This window comes from Oreochromis aureus, linkage group 15, assembly GCF_013358895.1.
Source record: "Oreochromis aureus strain Israel breed Guangdong linkage group 15, ZZ_aureus, whole genome shotgun sequence".
In the NCBI taxonomy this organism is placed as follows: Eukaryota; Metazoa; Chordata; class Actinopteri; order Cichliformes; family Cichlidae; genus Oreochromis; species Oreochromis aureus.
The window spans coordinates 40599067-40618478 of record NC_052956.1 but is presented as its reverse complement, the minus strand read 5'-3'; the positions used below and the strand labels follow the sequence as shown (position 1 = coordinate 40618478).

General features: G+C 43.2%; 1 protein-coding gene across 1 annotated transcript; it reads left to right on the top strand.

The window, feature by feature from the left end:
• Positions 1-5828: 5828 nt before the first annotated feature.
• On the top strand, positions 5829-15449 carry LOC116323359 (sorting nexin-9-like). The gene is made up of 17 exons (XM_031743683.2): positions 5829-5942; positions 7891-7977; positions 8054-8128; positions 10287-10347; positions 10444-10588; positions 11031-11115; positions 11200-11325; positions 11410-11527; positions 11603-11733; positions 11999-12102; positions 12403-12506; positions 12597-12674; positions 13250-13326; positions 13435-13524; positions 13752-13866; positions 15023-15114; positions 15205-15449. The coding sequence occupies exons 1-17, from the start codon at positions 5931-5933 to the stop codon at positions 15250-15252; spliced, it is 1548 nt and encodes a 515-aa protein (XP_031599543.1). The 5' UTR covers positions 5829-5930; the 3' UTR covers positions 15253-15449.
• Positions 15450-19412: the final 3963 nt, after the last annotated feature.

Sequence of the window (19412 nt, the reverse complement as noted above, 5' to 3'; positions counted from 1 at the left end):
AAACACTTGTTGTAATAACTAACTACTCCTGACATTTTGGACGTGTTAGCTCTTTATGCAGTAAAGTTACAGCGGGATACAAATAATATCAGGCTGATCCTCCCTTAATTTGTTCCCCCGGTTCAAATCACGGACAAACAGGATCCCACAGCTGTTTATGTGTTTAAACCCATTTTGCACAGAGAGGCATTTTTTGAAAAATGTATTGATAGCAATGTTGAAAATTATTACACAAGAAAATAAACAACTACACATAAAATAATTACACCGTGACGCCTCTGCCTTTCTAAATGGAGGGAAAGTAACTGCGTGTGTGTATGTAAGCGTGTAAAACCTGAAGATAGTCAGATTAACAGTAACAGTATTTTGTCTCTATCTGCCATTCTGCAATTCATCTCATGTAAACAATAACGTGGCGCACAGCGTGACGTGAAAAGAGGCACATACCTTTGACGTTGCGTGACGAACTCTGTATTCCTCGTCCACACGTAAACGCAAAAAAGGAGTTTTAAATAATCTCCGTTTTCGGTGAATCGCAACGCCGTTTACGTGTTGACGAAAGGCCCAAACGCATAGAAACAGCTGAGTTTTCAAAAATACCTGTGTAGGTGTGGACATAGCGTAAAAGAGTTAGTAGTATATTTTATTACTACCTGTAATTTATTGCCGTTTACTTGTATTTGCTTAATTGTTTACTAAATGTTTGAGGTGTGAAATAAACCGCAATGGAGTTTGTAAACAAAATATGGGTGTGTGTGTTTGGCAGTGTTGGGACTAACGCGTTATTAAGTAACGCGTTACAGTAACTACGTTATTATTGTGGTAACGAGCACGGTAACTAGTTATTATGCCAAAACCAGGAACGCGTTACTCGTTACTGGGATTTAGATAGGCGCGTTATTCGTTACTTCGTGTGGTGGATATCGCGGAGCTTCCACAGATTCAATAACATTAGCAAGTGGTGGAGGCCAGCAGGTGGATGAAGGAAAAGGGAGGCAAGAGGAGAGACCCGAAGCGGCCGCCGGTCCGCGTGTCAGGTGAACTGAACTTCAGGTAAGAAGTTATGACCTGCAGTCTATCGGAGTCAGATATAAACCAAGTTTAGGTGGAGTTTATTTTCGGTATGCTGACATTTTCGTACTGCGTGCTAGCTAGCATGACGGAGTTTCTATACAGCTGTGTGGGTGCTATGTTACTGATGTTGAACTTTAATAATTAACCATATGAACAAAATAGAGTTGCCAACCGTCCCGTAAAAAACAGAATCGTCTCGTATTCAGAGAAAATATTATGCGTTTCATACTGAGGTGAAAAGGAACACAGTTTGTCCCGGACTTCAGCTACAATGAAAAAGACACAAAGCTGGAGCTGCACAGCTGCCTCTTCTTCTCTCATTCTCTCCTCTCCTGTTTCTACTTCAATCACGAAACTGATCAATGATCAGCTGATCGGCTTTTCTCTGTTTATTTATCGCCCACTTTGCTCCAGAAAGAGGAAACCAGCGGATGTTGCGTTAAACAACAGCAGCACCTTTAAGCTTGATCAGCTGTTGTTAGAATTTATTTAATATTAATTTCTAGTATCAGCTGATGTTTGCTGGAGCCACAGCTGTAAAGCTGCTGGTCATGATGTCGGTTTGGTTATCTGGTGAGAGGGAAACATGCAGATGAAACCAGGAGATGTCCTTACTGAATCATCAGAGCTGAACAGGTGATGGAGAAACAGGTTTACCTTTTAGGTGACATGGATGAGTTGAAGGGAAGTTATGAGCTGTTTCTGAGAGACAAATAACACCAGGATCCTTTTCTATGTAGCTGACAGCTGATAACTGTGCAGGGGCGGATCTAGCAAAGTGTTGCCAGGGGCCAGGTAGGGCATTAACAGGAAAGGGGGGACAAGGAAATACTTTTCTTTATTATTCTCATATTTTAAATGAGAATGTCATTCAAAGTGAGACATATTTTAAATGTCTCGCTTTTAAAAAAATAATTATCTGAGACTTACAACAAACAATTGATAGATTGATACATATATACCATCAGAACAGTGTACATCACTGTCACAACAGTGTTTATTTTCATTCAAAGGCTTTATGATTTTTCCTATAATGGTGGGCGGTCTCTAGTCAAAATGCCCGGGACAATTTTTTTTGTCCCAGTCCAGCTCTGTATGCAGCTCATCTGCAGTCTGGTGTTACCTACATCTTCCTATTCAGAAGGCAGAATTTCCAAGTTCTGAGTACAATCAAAAAGCACCACGACTGCAGTTTTTGTGTTGGATGTAAAAAGCAGGCTAGAATCATGGCGGCGGTCAACGACGGTCCAGGCGTGATTTCTCTCGTGGAAATGTGCACATTATTTTTCCTTTCTATTGGTAGGTGGCACAGTGCACGTGTGGCAAGTAAGCAAGCTAGAAGACTGGCAATCTTGCTGGGTATCCAGTTACGGAAGCAACACATTAACAAGAGAATTCTGAGTAAAACCAAAGTTACTTTCCTAGTAACTAGTTACTTTGAAAGTAACGAGTAACTTGAAGTAACTGAGTTACTTTTTTAGAGAAGTAACTAGTAATGTAACTAAGTTACTAATTTAAAGTAACTTACCCAACACTGGTGTTTGGAGGGTGTGTTTGGGGGTTAGGTGGTGGGGTTTTGGAAGTTTTGAAAGTTTGGGAACCACTGATCTATAGTGTTACATCATATTCTATAAGGATGTTATGTGTGTAGACTTTCTGCCCAGTTTGACCCATTTAGCAGAAGTCAGCCTGTTTAAGGCTCTGATATCTATTCTGTATGACTTAAAGCAGTTATGACATGGTCTGATTTTCTCACCCAATAAAGGAATATTTCATATATCAGTCTACTCTTCATTCTATCAGAAACAGTTATCACAGCTCGTACATTTGCTTTTTACACATATATGTAAGCATTGAGCCAAATTTAGTAATGCCAACATATTGAAAGAACAATGTTTGTCTCTTATATATAATACATCTGTATATACACTGTCAGAGATACTTGTCTTTGAGTGAAGATTTAAGGTGATAGGAAATATAATTAACTGCTACTTGCATCTTTGACCCAGAGTTCAAGCTCATATATGTATATATATATATATAATCTGACAATACATATAATATTGTCCATATTATATTAACATTACCACAGTGAGATGACTTTAGTCTCATGAACAACATTAGCTAATTATTATTTACTAACTAATTTTGAAATGACTGTTCAGTACAGAAATGAAGCCCAACTATCATGTTTTACAGTCCTGTGGTCTCAACTAATCAAAGTGATGTCATGTCAAAAATGAATGACCAACACAACATTTTTTCTCCTTCATTTCTGTCACACAAAGCTGTATGAAACGTTTCTCGCGGTTAGTATCATGGTTGCTAGGCAACCTGAACAGCACGACGAAGGCTAGACCGTCCCATTTCACAAGCCTCTCACTTCCGCACTTCCCGTACTTGTAGTACGCACCGTACGTAGTACGCGTAGTGTGCGTACTTCAAGCGTGCATACCCTGAATTGGGACACAGCCTCTGTGTGTTTAACCTTTTGGTTACTTCCTGTTTTAGTGTGAAGGTTGGTTTTCTGGAGTTCCTGATTGTAGTTCTACTTCCTCCTCAGTGAACATCCCCACCTGTGTGTGACAACATGCTTTAATGTTTGGCGAGAGAGGACGAACGTTTATTGACCAGAGCAAAGAAACTGTCTCCGAATCAACCACAGACGTCATTGTCTCCAGAAAACACACAAACTTTAAGATTTCTGGAGTGTTTACTCCAACCTGTGGGTGTAGCTGTAGTTTGGCTGGTTATCCCAGAACAGCTGAGCACAGGTGAGTCACGCTAGGGCGGGGCAAACAGCCTGCAGACACATGCTAGGCAGGAAGTGGAGGGCTGATGGGTATCTCAGAGATGTCATTCCTCAGCCTTGAGTCCAGGCAGTGGCGACGGTGTGACCTACGACCACCACAGGTCACCTGACACGGGCTTCAGGTGTGACCTTTGGCCCAGAGAGCAGCAGAGACCACAAACAGCAGACAGAAGCCCGAGTCCCCACGTGTGTGTTTCACTGTAACAACCAGAGATGGGCAGTAACGCGTAATCTGATTACTTTTTTCAAATAACGAGTAATGTAAGGGATTACTATTGCAAAAACGGTAATTAGATTACCGTTACTTTCACGTAGGAACGCTGCTGCGTTACTGCGTTACTAAAACCGTGATTTTTGCGAGAATGTCTCATGACAGTGACGTAAGCGAGTGCGACGTTCGTGACAACAGCTGTCTGCAGATCATAATATATCGAAAAGGGGACAGAGTGTAGCATGCAGCGTTTAAAGCGTGGAAGTACTGACCTTATTTTGAGTTTGATTCCATAAAAGTGACAAAAACAGTGTCCGTTGTGCGTGGAAGAAAACTTCTTTTACAGCGAAAAAACCCCTAAACTTCCAAGCAAGCACCGAGTGTACTATGACGTAATGTGAAATTCACAGAGAAACTCATGATTCTTCCACTGACCGCTGCGGCACACCTGCACCAGGGTAAACCTCCGCCTACCCCAGTCCTGCTTTACAGGTGAAAATAGAGCAACAGGACCGCTAGTCTTTGATTTTATTTATTTTCTGCTGTGTTTTAATTGCATCTGAGTGAGTGTAAACACAAAAAAATATTTTATTTTATGTGCTGGAATGTGCAGAAAATAGGTTTAAATGTTAAACAAATTTCTTCCAGTCAGAGAATGTTGCATATAATTTAATTTTTGCTTGATGCATAAAGTGAAAAGATTAAAACTAATAAAACAAGTTTTAAAAAGAGACTTTTCCATTTGATTACATTTTGTATGATGAATTATGCAGAAAAAGTAGAATTGGGCTGAAAGATCTATCGCTTTATCACCTAATCAGGTTGTAAATCGTGTTTTTAAAAAGTAACTAAGTAACTAAGTAATTAATTACTTTTGAAAATAAGTAATCAGTAAAGTAACGGGATTACTTTTTGGGGGAAGTAATCAGTAATTAGTAACTGATTACTTTTTTCAAGTAACTTGACCAACACTGGTAACAGCAATCATACAGTTTTATGTTGCACCATTTATCTTTGTGTGTTTCAACAGTTTTTATCTGTACTTTTATTTTTTATAAAAAACTATTGTTTACTGTGTTATTATTATATTTACAGTTAAAGTTCATATTTTATACTCTGCACACTGATCCTAATGATCTTACTGTGACATGTTTCTCTAATCATAGAGTGCAGTTTGTTTGTAGTCGTCTTTTTACACTGCATCTCATTTTATTCATTGCAGGTTTCATTACAGCGTTTGTTTTGTAGTGATCTCATCAGATATTTTTAACAATGTAGTGCAGTATTACTTTTTGGTACTAGATGCATTTTACAGCAGTTTCTATTAATTTCATATTATTCTGTAATATTTTAGCATGTATTTTGTAGTGTTCGTCTGTGTATTTTGTAGTATTTTAATGTGCTTCAGTAGTATTTTCAACTGCAGTATTTTTACAGCGTGTAACTGGAGAGTTTTCAGGAGACGCCCAGTGGAATAGCCCTTCCGTGTATGACGTCATATGTGGTCAAGGTTTCAGGGCACCAAAATAAAATACCGGAAGCGGACTTTCAAAATAAAAAATAATAGAACTAAGCGAAACTGTGTGATTTATTTAACGCATTCGTGTATTTTATTATATGAATACAACTTGTTTGTGTTCACAGCTTCTTCACACGTCACTTCCGGTGTCGTTTTATAGGTTTGTTTGCCCCAGAGCCACTGCGGTGCTTTAATTGTGAAACGCCAGAGCGGAAGTGCCGTCCTCGCGCTCCCTACCTTGATGCAGCGGGGCTCAGGTCGGTCCGCGAGCTGACGGCAAGAACTGGGATCGAACCTACTCCTGTGACGTCACCATGGCTGCTCAGGTAAGACCCTCGCCTGCACGCGCACCTATCTGCGGTGACCTCTGATTCCGCGGCTGGCTCCGATCAGCGCGCTGAACCGAACCGGATTCCGCGCGTGGCAGCAGCAGAGCGGCGGGGACACACCTGAGACACGGCAGGTGTCAGCAGACAGGTGCCGCGAGCGGCACGAGGAGAGGAGGGGGACACAGGGGAGACACGGGGGAGACGGGGGGAGGAAGAGCCGCTGACACGGCGCGGGGAGAACTGCCAACATCCAGTTGGAAAAACAGGAAAACACTGGCTGCTGCTGCGCATGTGCGGGAACACCAGCCCACGTCTAAAAGTTATCAGAGAGGCTCAGAGGAGGGTCAAAGGTCTCGGACCTGCTGCTGAGGAGGGATCGATGAGTGTTATTGATCCCTGTGATGATCAGTAAGGCCTGCAGGTGATCGATCCTGATATTCATCAATCAGAAAGTTCAGACTCTGAGGATGAACTCAGAGATCGTCAGTCTGAGGAGGTCTCTGTGTTTCTCACAGCACAAACCTCTGACACTCAGAGAACTCATCACTTATTGATTTATTTAAAATAACTCTGTCACGCCGGGGTCTGAGATATCAGCTGTGCTGCAGACGGAGAGCTGAATCACGACCTCAGATCGTTTTTAAACTTGACTCTAAACGCTTCATGATATTAATGCACCTGCCCAGCACCCAAACACCTGGATGCTGTCCGCGCCTCAGATTTATTACTGGCTGTGGAAATCACGTGCCTCACTGTTCCCTGCATGCTGCTACAGGGTCGTTGCCGTGCATCTGCCGACGTTCCCATTGGCTGGTGCTTGCGTATGAAGCCCTGCTTGGCCTGCTTCCCTCTTACCTTTGTGTTTTTATGTGTAACAACCAACACATCCTTCGCTCTCTCACCTTCTCACAGCATCATCCAAATGATCGCCCCGGGAATCAGACAGGATCAGGATTTCAAATGTGCTGCTGGTGTCTCCTGGAATAATCAAATTGACATGTCTGTACCTGTTTTTACTTGATGTCTCGTTACCTGTTGTGTCTGTTGCACCTTTGCTGGTGTGTTGGTAATGAGAGCCTGGATGAATAAATCAAATCAGACTTCTTATGTATACTCTGACGGTTTCACTGAAGGACGGCGTCCTGATCGGGGATCAGTGATGCGAGCGATGAAACCATTGTAACAGTTTAACGATGAGGGAGACATGGTGACGGGTCAGCAGCCTCCACCATCACGCTCAGGGCAGAGACTGAGCTGTGGGCGTGGGTGGTGCTGCAGGAAGTGATGGTGTGTTGGAGTGAAACAGACCTGAGGGTGATGGGGACCATCGTTGTTCTCAGGTGGGGGTGTGGCAGTGGAAAGTGACATGATCATTTCTACTGTAAGTAGAAAGACGTTCTAATATAACAGTCACACATTACTCTAATCAGTGAGAGTTTGTGACGGTCTCCACAGAGTAAACTTTTATATGACTGACTTGTGACAACGTAGCGCTCCTGCATCAGCGTTAATCCTGGACTCAAATATAATTTCAAATTATTTTGTGACTGTTCGGCTCCGCAGACATGTTCGTCAGTGCAACAAGCAGAAATCATATTTATGTTCATGAATAAACGTGTGGAGGCAGGAGAAGACGTTTTATCGCTGCAGGTGTGGAAATGTCTCTGTGTGAGCTTCTCTGGAAAGAAAAACCCAGAAAGCCTGGAAGCTGCTGACATGTGGATGTCAGGAAGTGCTGTGGTCCAACAGGAAGTCAGGTTCAAGAGTTTGTAGTTTCACTGATATCCAGACGTTTCCTCTGGGCCCAAATCGGTGCTTTTCCTCCGACTGTCCCTAAACTTTAGTTTGTACCAGTCTGAGCTCTGTGCGTGTGTACTTGTTTGCGTGTGTGTGTGTGCGTGCGTGTGTGCGTGCATGTGTGTGCATGTGTGTGTGTGCTCTCCAGGCTCTGGTTCTGTACGACTTCACAGCAGAGCCAGGAAACAACGAGCTGTCGGTGAGAGAGGGGGAGACCATCACTGTGACAGACCAGGTAAACACAGGTGCTTACACTGCACACATTGCACAGGAAACACGGCTCCGCCCCCTCACCTGTCCCTGTTCCTCAGACTGTGGGTGGAGGCTGGATCCAGGCCCAGAACTCCAACGGACAAACCGGACTCGTACCTGAGGGATATTTACAGGTGAGCACTGTGACATTATTTCGTGTCGTGTCAACACAAAGAGGCACAGATCAGCGAATTTCACCTCCATCAGTGGCACACTGCTCCTCTGTCAGCAGACTAAGAAGTCCAACACTTACCTTTGAGTTTAGTTTTTATTATTATTATTATTTCACTGTTTGTTTGAATTCAGCTCAGTTTCAGTGAGTTTCCAGAACAGAGGCCAGAAAATCAGTATTTCAGTGAAAACAAGCAGCTGACTCACAGGCTGATAGATGTCCAAACATCATTAAATATGTCCATCAGGGCCTCACCGGGCAAACTGCAATCATTTATTTTTACCAAACCAACAAAGACTAAAACTGAGGATATTATATCCTTATTTGATTCCAAGTTCACAAAGACGCAAACACTTCACAGAGATACTGAAAACCACAGCACAGAGTGACAAACCCACCATGGAGACCATTGGACCACACAGTGAAACCTCTGCAGGGCTCTCTACTAACTTTTTGCCACAGTTGCACTGGCGCACCAGCACAAAAGTTCGGCACACCCAAATTTTTCAACCGCATCACTTAACACCGGAGTTTTACATGTACGCTTTTTTGGGGGGAAAATTGCTGTCCATACAGACAATATTGATTTGAAATGATTAACTAACAATCTTGTCAACACAAAGTTCTTTATTTGGAACACATTTCTACAAGAAAGATAAGTTACTGAAAAAGTGCTTGTGCTTGAAGTGTGTTGGCAGTCTTTGGTAATATTGTAGGCAATGTTAAACTTAATCATCACATCGGCCTCCTCTGACGACCTGTTTGCTGCTGCCTGCTGCTGAAAGGCAGTGGGGAGAGGGGACACTTGGGCAGTGCATTTATCGCAGCATATAATGTGTTTTCTGGATACACTGTGCTTTTTTAGGATTCAGAGGTTAATGGCTCCCTTTTAGAGCACTGGCTATGAATTTCAGACGGATCAGGCCTTAACTTAACAAAAAATGTATCAATAGTTCTTTTCATCTTTTCTTATTACCACAGCTACATCCACTTCTGTCAGGCCTAGGGCTACTCACCAGGGATGGGTATCATCACTGATTTCTATAATCCATTCGATTCGATTCAATTTTGCCATAGACATTCAGAAATATTATAATTCTGATCATTTATCAGTATTGATACATGTGAGACTTCATCAGAGGTGTGAGCATCACAGCAGATGCCTTTGTGTCAAAGTAACTGAGGATAAAACTCAGAAAAACATGAAGGAGATTTTCCTGGCCTGACCTTTTTATAGCAGATAACCTTAAAAATATTCTGCAATATTCTGCAATTTTGCATAATTTTAAAAAGTTTAAATTTCATCAGTATTGAACAGCAGAAATTAGGCTTTCTTGTCCAAGGTCATTTAAGTTAAAAAAAGAAAAGAAAAAAAAAGACAGCGGCCAACAGCGCTGTGAACAACGGCAGACTGATGGGTAATAAGCGAATGAATAATGTAGAGAGTAGAGATTTTTAGATGGAAAACTGTTCTTAAAGTACACTGAGAGAGAGAGAGCTGTGTATGAAGTGTGATTTTGTTGTAATGGAAGCAATACAGCAAAAGTAAGAGGGAATTAATGACAACATTTATCAAATGTGAAGCGTAGTTTGGATCTTGTTTTGCTGCTGGTTCAGTGAATTTTCGTTGGAGAGAGGCAAAACCTGCAGCTCACAATCTAGCGCAAAAAAGACGTAAACACAAAGTGCGGACCCGCTGACGCATCAGAGTCAGTGAGCTGTCGGCTTTCAGCCCCAAAATACATTTATATTTAAAAGTCAATTCAGGATTTAATGAATCGATATCGCTTTATTCAAGCTACTCACCTCTCTCTATCCGCCTGTACTTTCAAATCCCTGATTATCTCTGATTGGTTTAGACCACGATAGGGGCATAATGTGTCTGTTGTTGACCACATGGAGACTTTCAGAGTAGCCGAGACTTTTTTTTTGTTCTTACTTGAACAGTTGGTCGCACCGGTGTGACCTAAGACTTGTTTTTTTTAGTCGCACCATTGAAAACTTTGGTCGCATTTGCGACCATATTGGTCGCACTCTAGAGACCTGCTCTGTGATGGCTACAGTAAAGTCTGTATCGTCTGCAGGAACATCTGTTTGTTAAAGATGTTGTCATGTTTCAGATCAGAAACACTGGTGGTGTTGGAGGAGGCGGGGACCCGGGATACAATCCCGCGCAGCACGGTAACACACGCTTGCTTTCAGCTCATTTTTAAGTATAGTCTCGTACTGTGAGGGAAAAGGTTTTACGTCAGGAATGTTGAGCAGTGTCCCTATCAGCTGTTCAGGATGATGACGGTGAGTGGGACGACGAATGGGATGACCAGTCGGTGAGCAGTTACCATGACAACAATCAACCAGAAGGGGAGGCCGGAGCCTCGGGACGAAGCGCCCATGGGCCCAGTGTTAAGATCTCCCTCAATAAGTACATATGTTTCTGAAATATGCAAATATAACAGACGGCTCAAAGTAGAGCTAAAAGTCCAGTAAATGTCAGTCCATAGAGCCAAGTAAACACTGGTAGGAGTCAGTGGAAGTCAGGAAGTGTCAGTCATTAGATGTCAGTCACAGTGGTTAGTAGTTGGTAGATCCCTGTAGAAGACAGTAGAGCTTACTAAATGTCAGTTGAGTTCAGTAGATGTCAGTAGCGATAGTAAAACCTAGTAGATTTCAGTGGAAGGGAGTGAATGTTGGTAGTTGTTAGATATTATTAAAAATTAATGGAAGCAGATGTCAGTGGAAGTTGGCAGAATTCGGTACATGTCAGTAGAAATGAGTAGATGTTAGTATAATTCAGTAGAAATGAGTAGATGTTAGTATAATTCAGTAGAAATGAGTAGATGACAGTGACACCTTCTTGTCTTCAGGTTCTCGTTCTCCAAAGGTCCGAGTCCAGAAGTCTTCATGTTGGCCCGACCTCCGGCTGACAGCAGAGAGAGACTTCCTGTCTACGTGAGTCCAACATTTTGCTTTTGGTTAATGATGTGTGGTGTTGATTGTTGCACTCTGATTGGCTCTTGGTCCTCATCCAATCAGATGGGAGAAGTAGGCCCCGTCTGGCTGTACCCGACGTCTCCTCTGGACTGTGTGATTGCTGATCCAAAGAAAGAGTCCAAAATGTACGGACTGAAGAGCTTCATCGAGTACCAGATAACACCCAACGTGAGCTTAGTTGTACTCTGTAGTACTTAGTAGTACTTGCAGTATCACTGAGTATCAATCTCTGACTCCTCCCTCTTCCTCCAGACGACCAACAGACCTGTCAATCATCGCTACAAGCACTTTGATTGGCTGTATGAGCGTCTGCTGGAGAAGTTTGGGTCCATATTGCCCATCCCCTCACTGCCTGACAAACAGGTGACAGGTGAGCCATCACCATGGCTACCCTGTATGACTTGGCAAACACCTTTGGCTTTACCTGTCTCGCCTGTGCTTGTAGGCAGGTTTGATGATGACTTCATTAGGATGAGGATGGAGGGTCTGCAGGCCTGGATGACTCGGATGTGTCGGCACCCCATCGTCTCTCAGAGCGAAGTGTTTCAGCTCTTCCTCACCCACAGAGATGAGAAGGTAGGTGAAGCTCTGCCTCCTGCTTTACATCTTTCAGGTAACCTGAGAACCTGCTGTTTAAGCCTCTGGGACTTCCTTTTTGTTTACTCACAAACAAGTGAAAGACCACAAACACAAACCAGAAGCCTTCAGATACCGAACAGGCCCCGCCCACAGGTTATAAATGTTTGTATGGTCTTTTATGGAGATTATGTTTCAGCCAATCAGCTGTGATGATATCTGATGCTGCTTCCTGATTAGCTAAGGCTGTGTGTTGTTGTTTCAGGAGTGGAAGACGGGGAAGAGGAAGGCAGAGAAAGACGAGACGGTGGGTCCGATGATGTTCAGTTTGGTTGAACCTGAAGCCGCAGAGCTCGATGTCGTTCAGGTGTAAGTCACTCAGTCTGCGTTTAAAGGCCTATACCCTGGGTTTGGTCTGTCAGGCTACCTTTGATTGGTTCGCTCATTAGGGTCGTCTAACTCGTGTCTGTCAAATGTCATGTGACCAGTCATCGGGCGTCAATCCCTCTTTTAGCTGTAGCTCACTGGGAGTGCCACAGTGTGGTGTACTGGGCCCATTACTGTTCCTTATTATAAATGAACTTTCACTGTTCTTCCATCAAACAGCAGCTCTGTTTCACATGTTTTTACCTGTGGCTGCCTTTGTGTGACCTCTGAGTGTGTGTGCAGTGAACAGAGGTGTGAACACTACAGCCGCTTTACAAAGTCCATGGATGATGGCGTCAGAGAGCTACTGAGCGTCGGGCACGCGCACTGGAAACGCTGCACCGGACGTCAGTGCATACAAGTTACTCCGTGTACATGTACAAAGAAAACTGTAAGCTGTGATTGCGTGGTAATGTCTTCATCTGTGTTTTAACCAGCGCTTCCTAAAGAGTACGAGCACATTGGCCGAGCCTTCAGAAACCTGTCGACTGTTTTCATCACCAGCAAATATCCAGGTGAACGAGGGAGGAGTGTTTGGGTGGAAGGATGGGGGAGGGAGGATGGAAGATAGAAGGAGGGAGGAGGAAGGATGGAAGGATAGAAGGATGGAAGGAGGGAGGAGGGAGGAGGGAAGGATAGAGGGAGGGAGGATGGAAGGATAGAAGGAGGGAGGAGGGTAGGATAGAAGGAGGATGGAAGGAGGGAGGAAGGAAGGATGGAGGAAGCATGGAAGGAAGGAGGATGGAAGCATGGAACGAGGGAGGGTGAAAGGATGGAGGAAGCAGGGAAGGAAGGAGGAAGGGAGGATGGAAGGATAGAAGGAGGGAGGATGGAAGGAGGGAGGAAGGATAGAAGGAGAGAGCATGGAAGGATAGAAGGAGGGAGGATGTGGCCTTTCTCTGTTTTTTGGGTTTTGTTTACAATCTCAGCGAACTTGAAGCTCTCTCGTGGTGAGTTCAGGGACTCTAAGCTCAGTGTGTTCTTTCTGATCCATTTTCCTTAAAGCTGGTTTCCATTGTGAAATACATAAATATCCAGTAAACATGTATTACGTGGTATAAGTAGAGACTTTTAAGTGTATGCGATGCAGGTGAGGCGACCTTGACCGATGCTCTGACGGCTGCTGGAAAAACCTACGAGGAGATCGCTGAGATTGTCGCCCAGCAGGTAAAAACACACACACCTATGTATAAATACATAAACTGTGTTTTCTCAGTCTTACAATAATATTTTTTTATTCTCTTACTGCATTCTTTGTTGTGTTGATGTTTCCAGCCTCAGAAGGACCTCCACTTCCTGTTGGAGACTAACAGCGAATACAAAGGGCTGCTGGGATGTTTCCCAGACATCATCGCTGTACACAAGGTACTGTAGTACTACACAGTGACAATACTCTACACAGTACTGCTACACAGAACTGCCGGCACACACAGAGAATGTCTGAAAACATGAGACAATAAAACAGACTGAAGCTGGAAACTGAGGCTTTTATTTTGGAGGTTTTTATTCAATCACTGTCAGAGCAACATTAATGGTAGTGGCTCCAGGTGTGCTGACGAGGGCGTGGTCTCACCTGTGTGTGTGTGTTTCAGGCTGCTGTAGATAAAGTGAAGGAAGGCGATCGTTTGGTTTCTGCAGGAAAAATGAACAACAGCGACAGGAAGTGCATGAACCAGCGGCTCAGCTGCATGAGCTACGCCCTGCAGGGTAACAGACACACACACACACACACACACACACACACAAAAACACACAAACCCAAAGGTCAAAGTAATGTCTTTGATAAAGTTATCAGCCCCTGGTGAAATTTAAAGCTGTCATGCTTTTAGCAGAGTGATGGATTTTCTGCACAGTGTTTCTAAACATGCTTGTTTTCTTTAAAAAGCATAAATTAATTCTGTTTACAAACAATGACAGAATAATTTCAGAGAGACAAACATGACCACAGTCAGTTTATCCTCCTGAAGAACTGGGCTTGTCATTGACCCACAGCACAGACCTGCTGGCAATGACCTGTGTTCACTCTGTAACACTCAAAGATGTTAAATGTTAAAAGACCAAACCAATGAATTTCTCCAGTTTACAGTCGGTATAAACACATCTGTGAGGGTTTGAGCTGAGAAAGCATCATCCCAAATCCAAAGACATCACTTCAGACCTGAGGAGAAGAGTAAAAATTATCACAGTGTCTCCAAGTGTGGACAACGGGAGTGAGGAGAAACTCAGAGAGAGCCACGACGATCCTGCTGAGGAACGAGCTGCAGGAGACCAAAGTGGGCGTTACCGACAACCCACTCAGAGCCCCGACTTTAATCTGTGGCCTGAGCCGAAGACCAAGATCCACATCAGCACACATCACATCTGGAGGAGCTTCAGAAGAAGAAGAATGGGCCGCGATCACTCAGGAGATGAAAGAAGAAAGGACACACAGCTGACCTTGAGCATCACAGGATCGTTCAATGACTTCATGTAACCCTTCAAACTAAAAGTGTCTCGCTCTGTCTGACAGCAGAGTAGACGGTCACATATACAAACCCTGTGAGGGAGTGTTTCCTGCTCAGCTCGTCTCGTCAGACACTCGGCTTTAGTCACCTGCTGCCATTTCATGATGTCATCGTGTTACTTCATCACCAGCCATAGTTTACACCGCTCCAGCTGTTTCTATGTTTCACATGTGTATGAACAGATGATAATGTTGGGTTCATCTCGTCTCCACCAAAATAAAAATCCAAGAACAATGGATCTAAGAACGAAATAATAAAGTAAATAAAATGATACTACAATAGTGTAAAGTTAATGTTTGTATGTGTAATAAATAAAAAAAATGTCCGAGGGTAACTCGCCACTGTCTGCTCTCCTCCAGCTGAGATGAATCATTTCCATAGCAACCGTATCTACGACTACAACCGAGTGATGCAGCTTTACCTGGAGCAGCAGGTCACCTTCTACCAGCAGGTGAGCGCCAGGCAGGAGGCGGGGTGGGCGGAGTCTGGGTGTGTCTTCAGGTCCGTGATGTCATCTCCCCTCTGCTCTCTGATTGGTCAGATCGCCGATAAGCTGAGAGAAGCTCTGAGCCAGTTCACCACGCTGTGAGGACGACAAGGCCACCGTGTGATGTCACGGGTGACATCACAGCCTGAGTCACTGTTAACAAAATAAAAGCCTCGTAATCTTTATAATGTAAATGTTGATATGATAATGATTAATGATGAGTTTCCTTCTTTTTCTGCTTTATTTAAAAACTTTTTTAACAGCTGATTTTACACGTTTAATAAAACTTTCTACGCCTACACCTGGCTCCGCCTCGTCTTTATTGGTATTATCAGTGCAGAAGACTTGTTTAAACGTGTGTGGGATAAGCTGCTCAGTTTCCATCCAAACTGTATAACAGGTGTTGCGAAAAGCAGTTTCACCCTGGTTCGTATGTTCCTCAGGCCTCCAGAAAGAACACCGGGACTCAGTAGTCAATTCACAACACTTTTATTAATCCACACACATTGATTACACCTTCTAGAAGGGAGATGTACAGGACCCCGGAATTCCTCTGCAGATCTCAACTCCTTTGTCTGTTATCCGCAGTTTTGTATAAGTGACCCCCCTTCTAACCCCTCTACGAGGTGCCATAAAACTAAGCACTGTGTTTACATGCTTGTGTGTGTGCGAGCACGTGAGTGCCTGCGTGTGCGCGTTCCTGTGTGTAAGTGCATGTGTATATATGTGTATGTACCTCTGCGTACGTGACTTCCTGGGGGTCATAAAAGTCCATCTCCCTTCCAGACCAAAGTTATTCAGTACAAATGTTGAGACCCCCACCGAGGTATCCCCTGGGGAATTTCCACTCAGCATTAACTTCTCTTTGTCTTACTTTCACAGTTCAAGTGGGGGAGGGTCTCCCAAAAGTCTACTCCTAAGTTTATGACACACTCGGGCATTTATTACATCCAGGGCAGTGTCAGTGTCTCTACAACAATTCTACATCCTACCTAACACACTTCTAAACTCTAAAATAGGCTAAACATTCCTTCACAGGGAAGGTTTTTTTCAGCTGCAGATGTTTTCAGGGTGAACATCACGATTTCCTGCTGACTTGGCATCTCTCTGTGATCTTTAACCCTGACTAAGAAAGCTGCAGGAACACTGGCTATATCCCAATTCAGGTTCTGCAGCCTTAGAGTATGCAGCCTTAACGGTCCACAAGGGCCGTGTACTCACAGACCGCTAAGGCCGGAAGAGGCTTGTGAAATGGGACGGTCTAGGCTACATCGCGCTGCCCAGGGTGCCTAGCAACCATGATACTAACCGCTGGAAACGTTTCATACAGCTTTGTTTGACAGAAATGAAGGAGAACATTTTTTGTTCATTTGTTTGTTTGTTTTTACATGAGCTTTGTTTGATTTGATAAGTATCTGAGGCTGAGACCACGGGACTGTAAAAACATGATTGTTGGGCTTCATTTCTGTACTGAACAGTCATTTTAAGATTAGCTAGTAAATAACAATTAGCTAATGTTGTTCATGAGACTAAAGTCATCTCAGTTTGATAATGTAAATATAATATGTCCAATATTAAAGTTATTATTATTAATCATAAGTTAATACAGCAGTGAACTTGAGCTCTGTGTCAAATACTGAGCTTCAGTAAAGATTCAAGTTTTCCTATCACCTTAAATCTTCACTCAAAGACAAGTATCTTTGACAGTGTATATATAGATGTATTATATATAAGAGACAAATATTGTTCGTTTAATATGTTGGCATTACTAAATTTGGCTCAATGCTTACATATATGTGTAAAAAGAAAATGTACGAGCTGTGATAACTGTTTCTGAGGCAGCAATATAACATAGCTAACATTAACAGTGCAGTGAATCCTGCTTGTGCCGTCATATTCAGGACTGCAAACCGAGCAGCATTCACTGACTTTCAGCTTGTTGTGTTTGTGGATATATGACTGACTTTAATTATCCATAAAATCATCACATTCTCTGTAAGATTAAAGTCAACTATTGAACAGCGTATATTTTAAAGTAAAGGCCTTAAAACCAAGTTGACGCTGAAAGTACAAACATCACTAATGTCACATGCCTTTGCCGACATGTGGCCAACAGTAATGTTTTAATGTTCTTCGTTATTTAACATTTGCGCATAAATAAGTGACATAATATTCAGTACTTACTTTTAAAGGTTTACTCTTCAGCCGCCCTGCTTCAGCTGTCCGCCATTTTTTTTGGCAAAATTATCCACACCCACCGCCGCGCTATGAAGTCTGGGATAGGTTGGGCCACGAAGGATACACCGACCCATCCTTCAAATTCGGGGAAATGAAGGGCACATTTGTGGGCCGCATGTCAAGCAGCCTTTGAATCGGGACAGCCTTTGTTGCGTTGCTGTGATGTAATCGGCCTTAAAATGCGGCCTTAAGGGCTGCAGAACCCGGGGGCCAAGATGGCGGCGCTGTGTGAAGAAGGAGAAAACGTATAGAATAGAATAGAATAATCCTTTAATTGTCCCACAAGGGGAAATTTGGTTGTAACAGCAGCCAAAAAGACACATATACAAACAAACAGTACACAGGACACAGAACAGAAACATTCACAATTTTTCTTACATATTTACATTAAGGACAATGGTTACTATATACAGAGAGTACTGTACAGTTATTAAATTAAATAAAAATAACTACAGATAAGAGGCAAACCAGGTTGTAGTGCAAATCGGTTGATTAACTTATTGCAGTTACAGCGCAGATGTAAACATCTATGATTGTTGGGAGCAGTTCTGATTGTACAGTCTGACAGCTGCAGGGAGGAAGGACCTGCGGAAACGCTCCTTCATGCATCGAGGATGCAGCAATCTGTCACTGAAGGAGCTCTGCAGTTCAGCAACATTTCCATGCATGGGGTGGGAGACTCTGTCCATCAGAGATGTTATTTTGGCCAGAGTCCTTCTGTCTCCCACCACCTGCACTGGGTCCAGGGTGCATCCCAGAACAGAGCTGGCCTTCCTGATGAGTTTATCCAACCTCTTCCTCTCAGCTGCCGATAAACTGCTGCTCCAACATACCACACTGTAAAAAATGACAATGCATATATGATTGTGATTGTGATTGGTAATTTATTTCAAACATGTAAACAATATACAGGTACATTTAGAAAAGAAAAGAAAATAAGAGAGGAAAAAAAATACTATACAAAAAAAATCAATACATTTCAATATACAGGGTGGGCCATTTATATGGATACACTGTAATTACATGGGAATGGTTGGTGATATTAAAGTCCTGTTTGTGGCACATTAGTATATGTGAGGGGGGAAACTCCTCAAGATGGGTGGTGACCATGGTGGCCATTTAGAAGTCGGCCATCTTGGAAACAACTTTTGTTTTTTCAATAGGAAGAGGGTCATGTGACACATCAAACTTATTGGTAATGTCACAAGAAAAACAATGGTGTGCTTGGTTTCAACGTAACTTTATTCTTTCATGAGTTATTTACAAGTTTCTGACCACTTATAAAATGTGTTCAATGTGCTGCCCATTGTGTTGGATTGTCAATGCAACCCTCTTCTCCCACTCTTCACACACTGATAGCAACACCGCAGGAGAAATGCCAGCACAGGCATCCAGTATCCGTAGTTTCAGGTGCTGCACATCTCGTATCTTCACACCATAGACAATTGCCTTCAGATGACCCCAAAGATAAAAGTCTAAGGGGTCAGATCGGGAGACCTTGGGGGGCCATTCAACTGGCCCAGGACGACCAATCCACTTTCCAGGAAACTGTTCACCTAGGAATGCTCGGACCTGGCACCCATAATGTGGTGGTGCACCATCTTGCTGGAAAAACTCAGGGAACGTGCCAGCTTCAGTGCATAAAGAGGGAAACACATCATCATGTAGCAATTTCAAATATCCAGTCGCCTTGAGGTTTCCATTGATGAAGAATGAACCCACTATCGTTGTACCCCATATACCACACCAAACCATCACTTTTGTTGTTCCAACAGTCTTGGAGGGATCCATCCAATGTGGGTTAGTGTCAGACCAATAGCGGTGGTTTTGTTTGTTAACTTCACCATTCACATAAAAGTTTGCCTCATCACTGAACAAAATCTTCTGCGTGAACTGAGGGTCCTGTTCCAATTTTTGTTTTGCCCATTCTGCAAATTCTGTGCGCCGATCTGGGTCATCCTCGTTGAGATGCTGCAGTAGCTGGAGTTTGTAAGGGTGCCATTTGTGAGTAGCTAATATCCGCC

Coding starts and splice junctions, on each gene's coding strand:
- LOC116323359 (XM_031743683.2), top strand. Junction 8,129..10,286: donor TACCTGAGGGATATTTACAG/GTGAGCACTGTG, acceptor GTCATGTTTCAG/ATCAGAAACACTGGTGGTGT. Junction 10,348..10,443: donor ATACAATCCCGCGCAGCACG/GTAACACACGCT, acceptor TGTCCCTATCAG/CTGTTCAGGATGATGACGGT.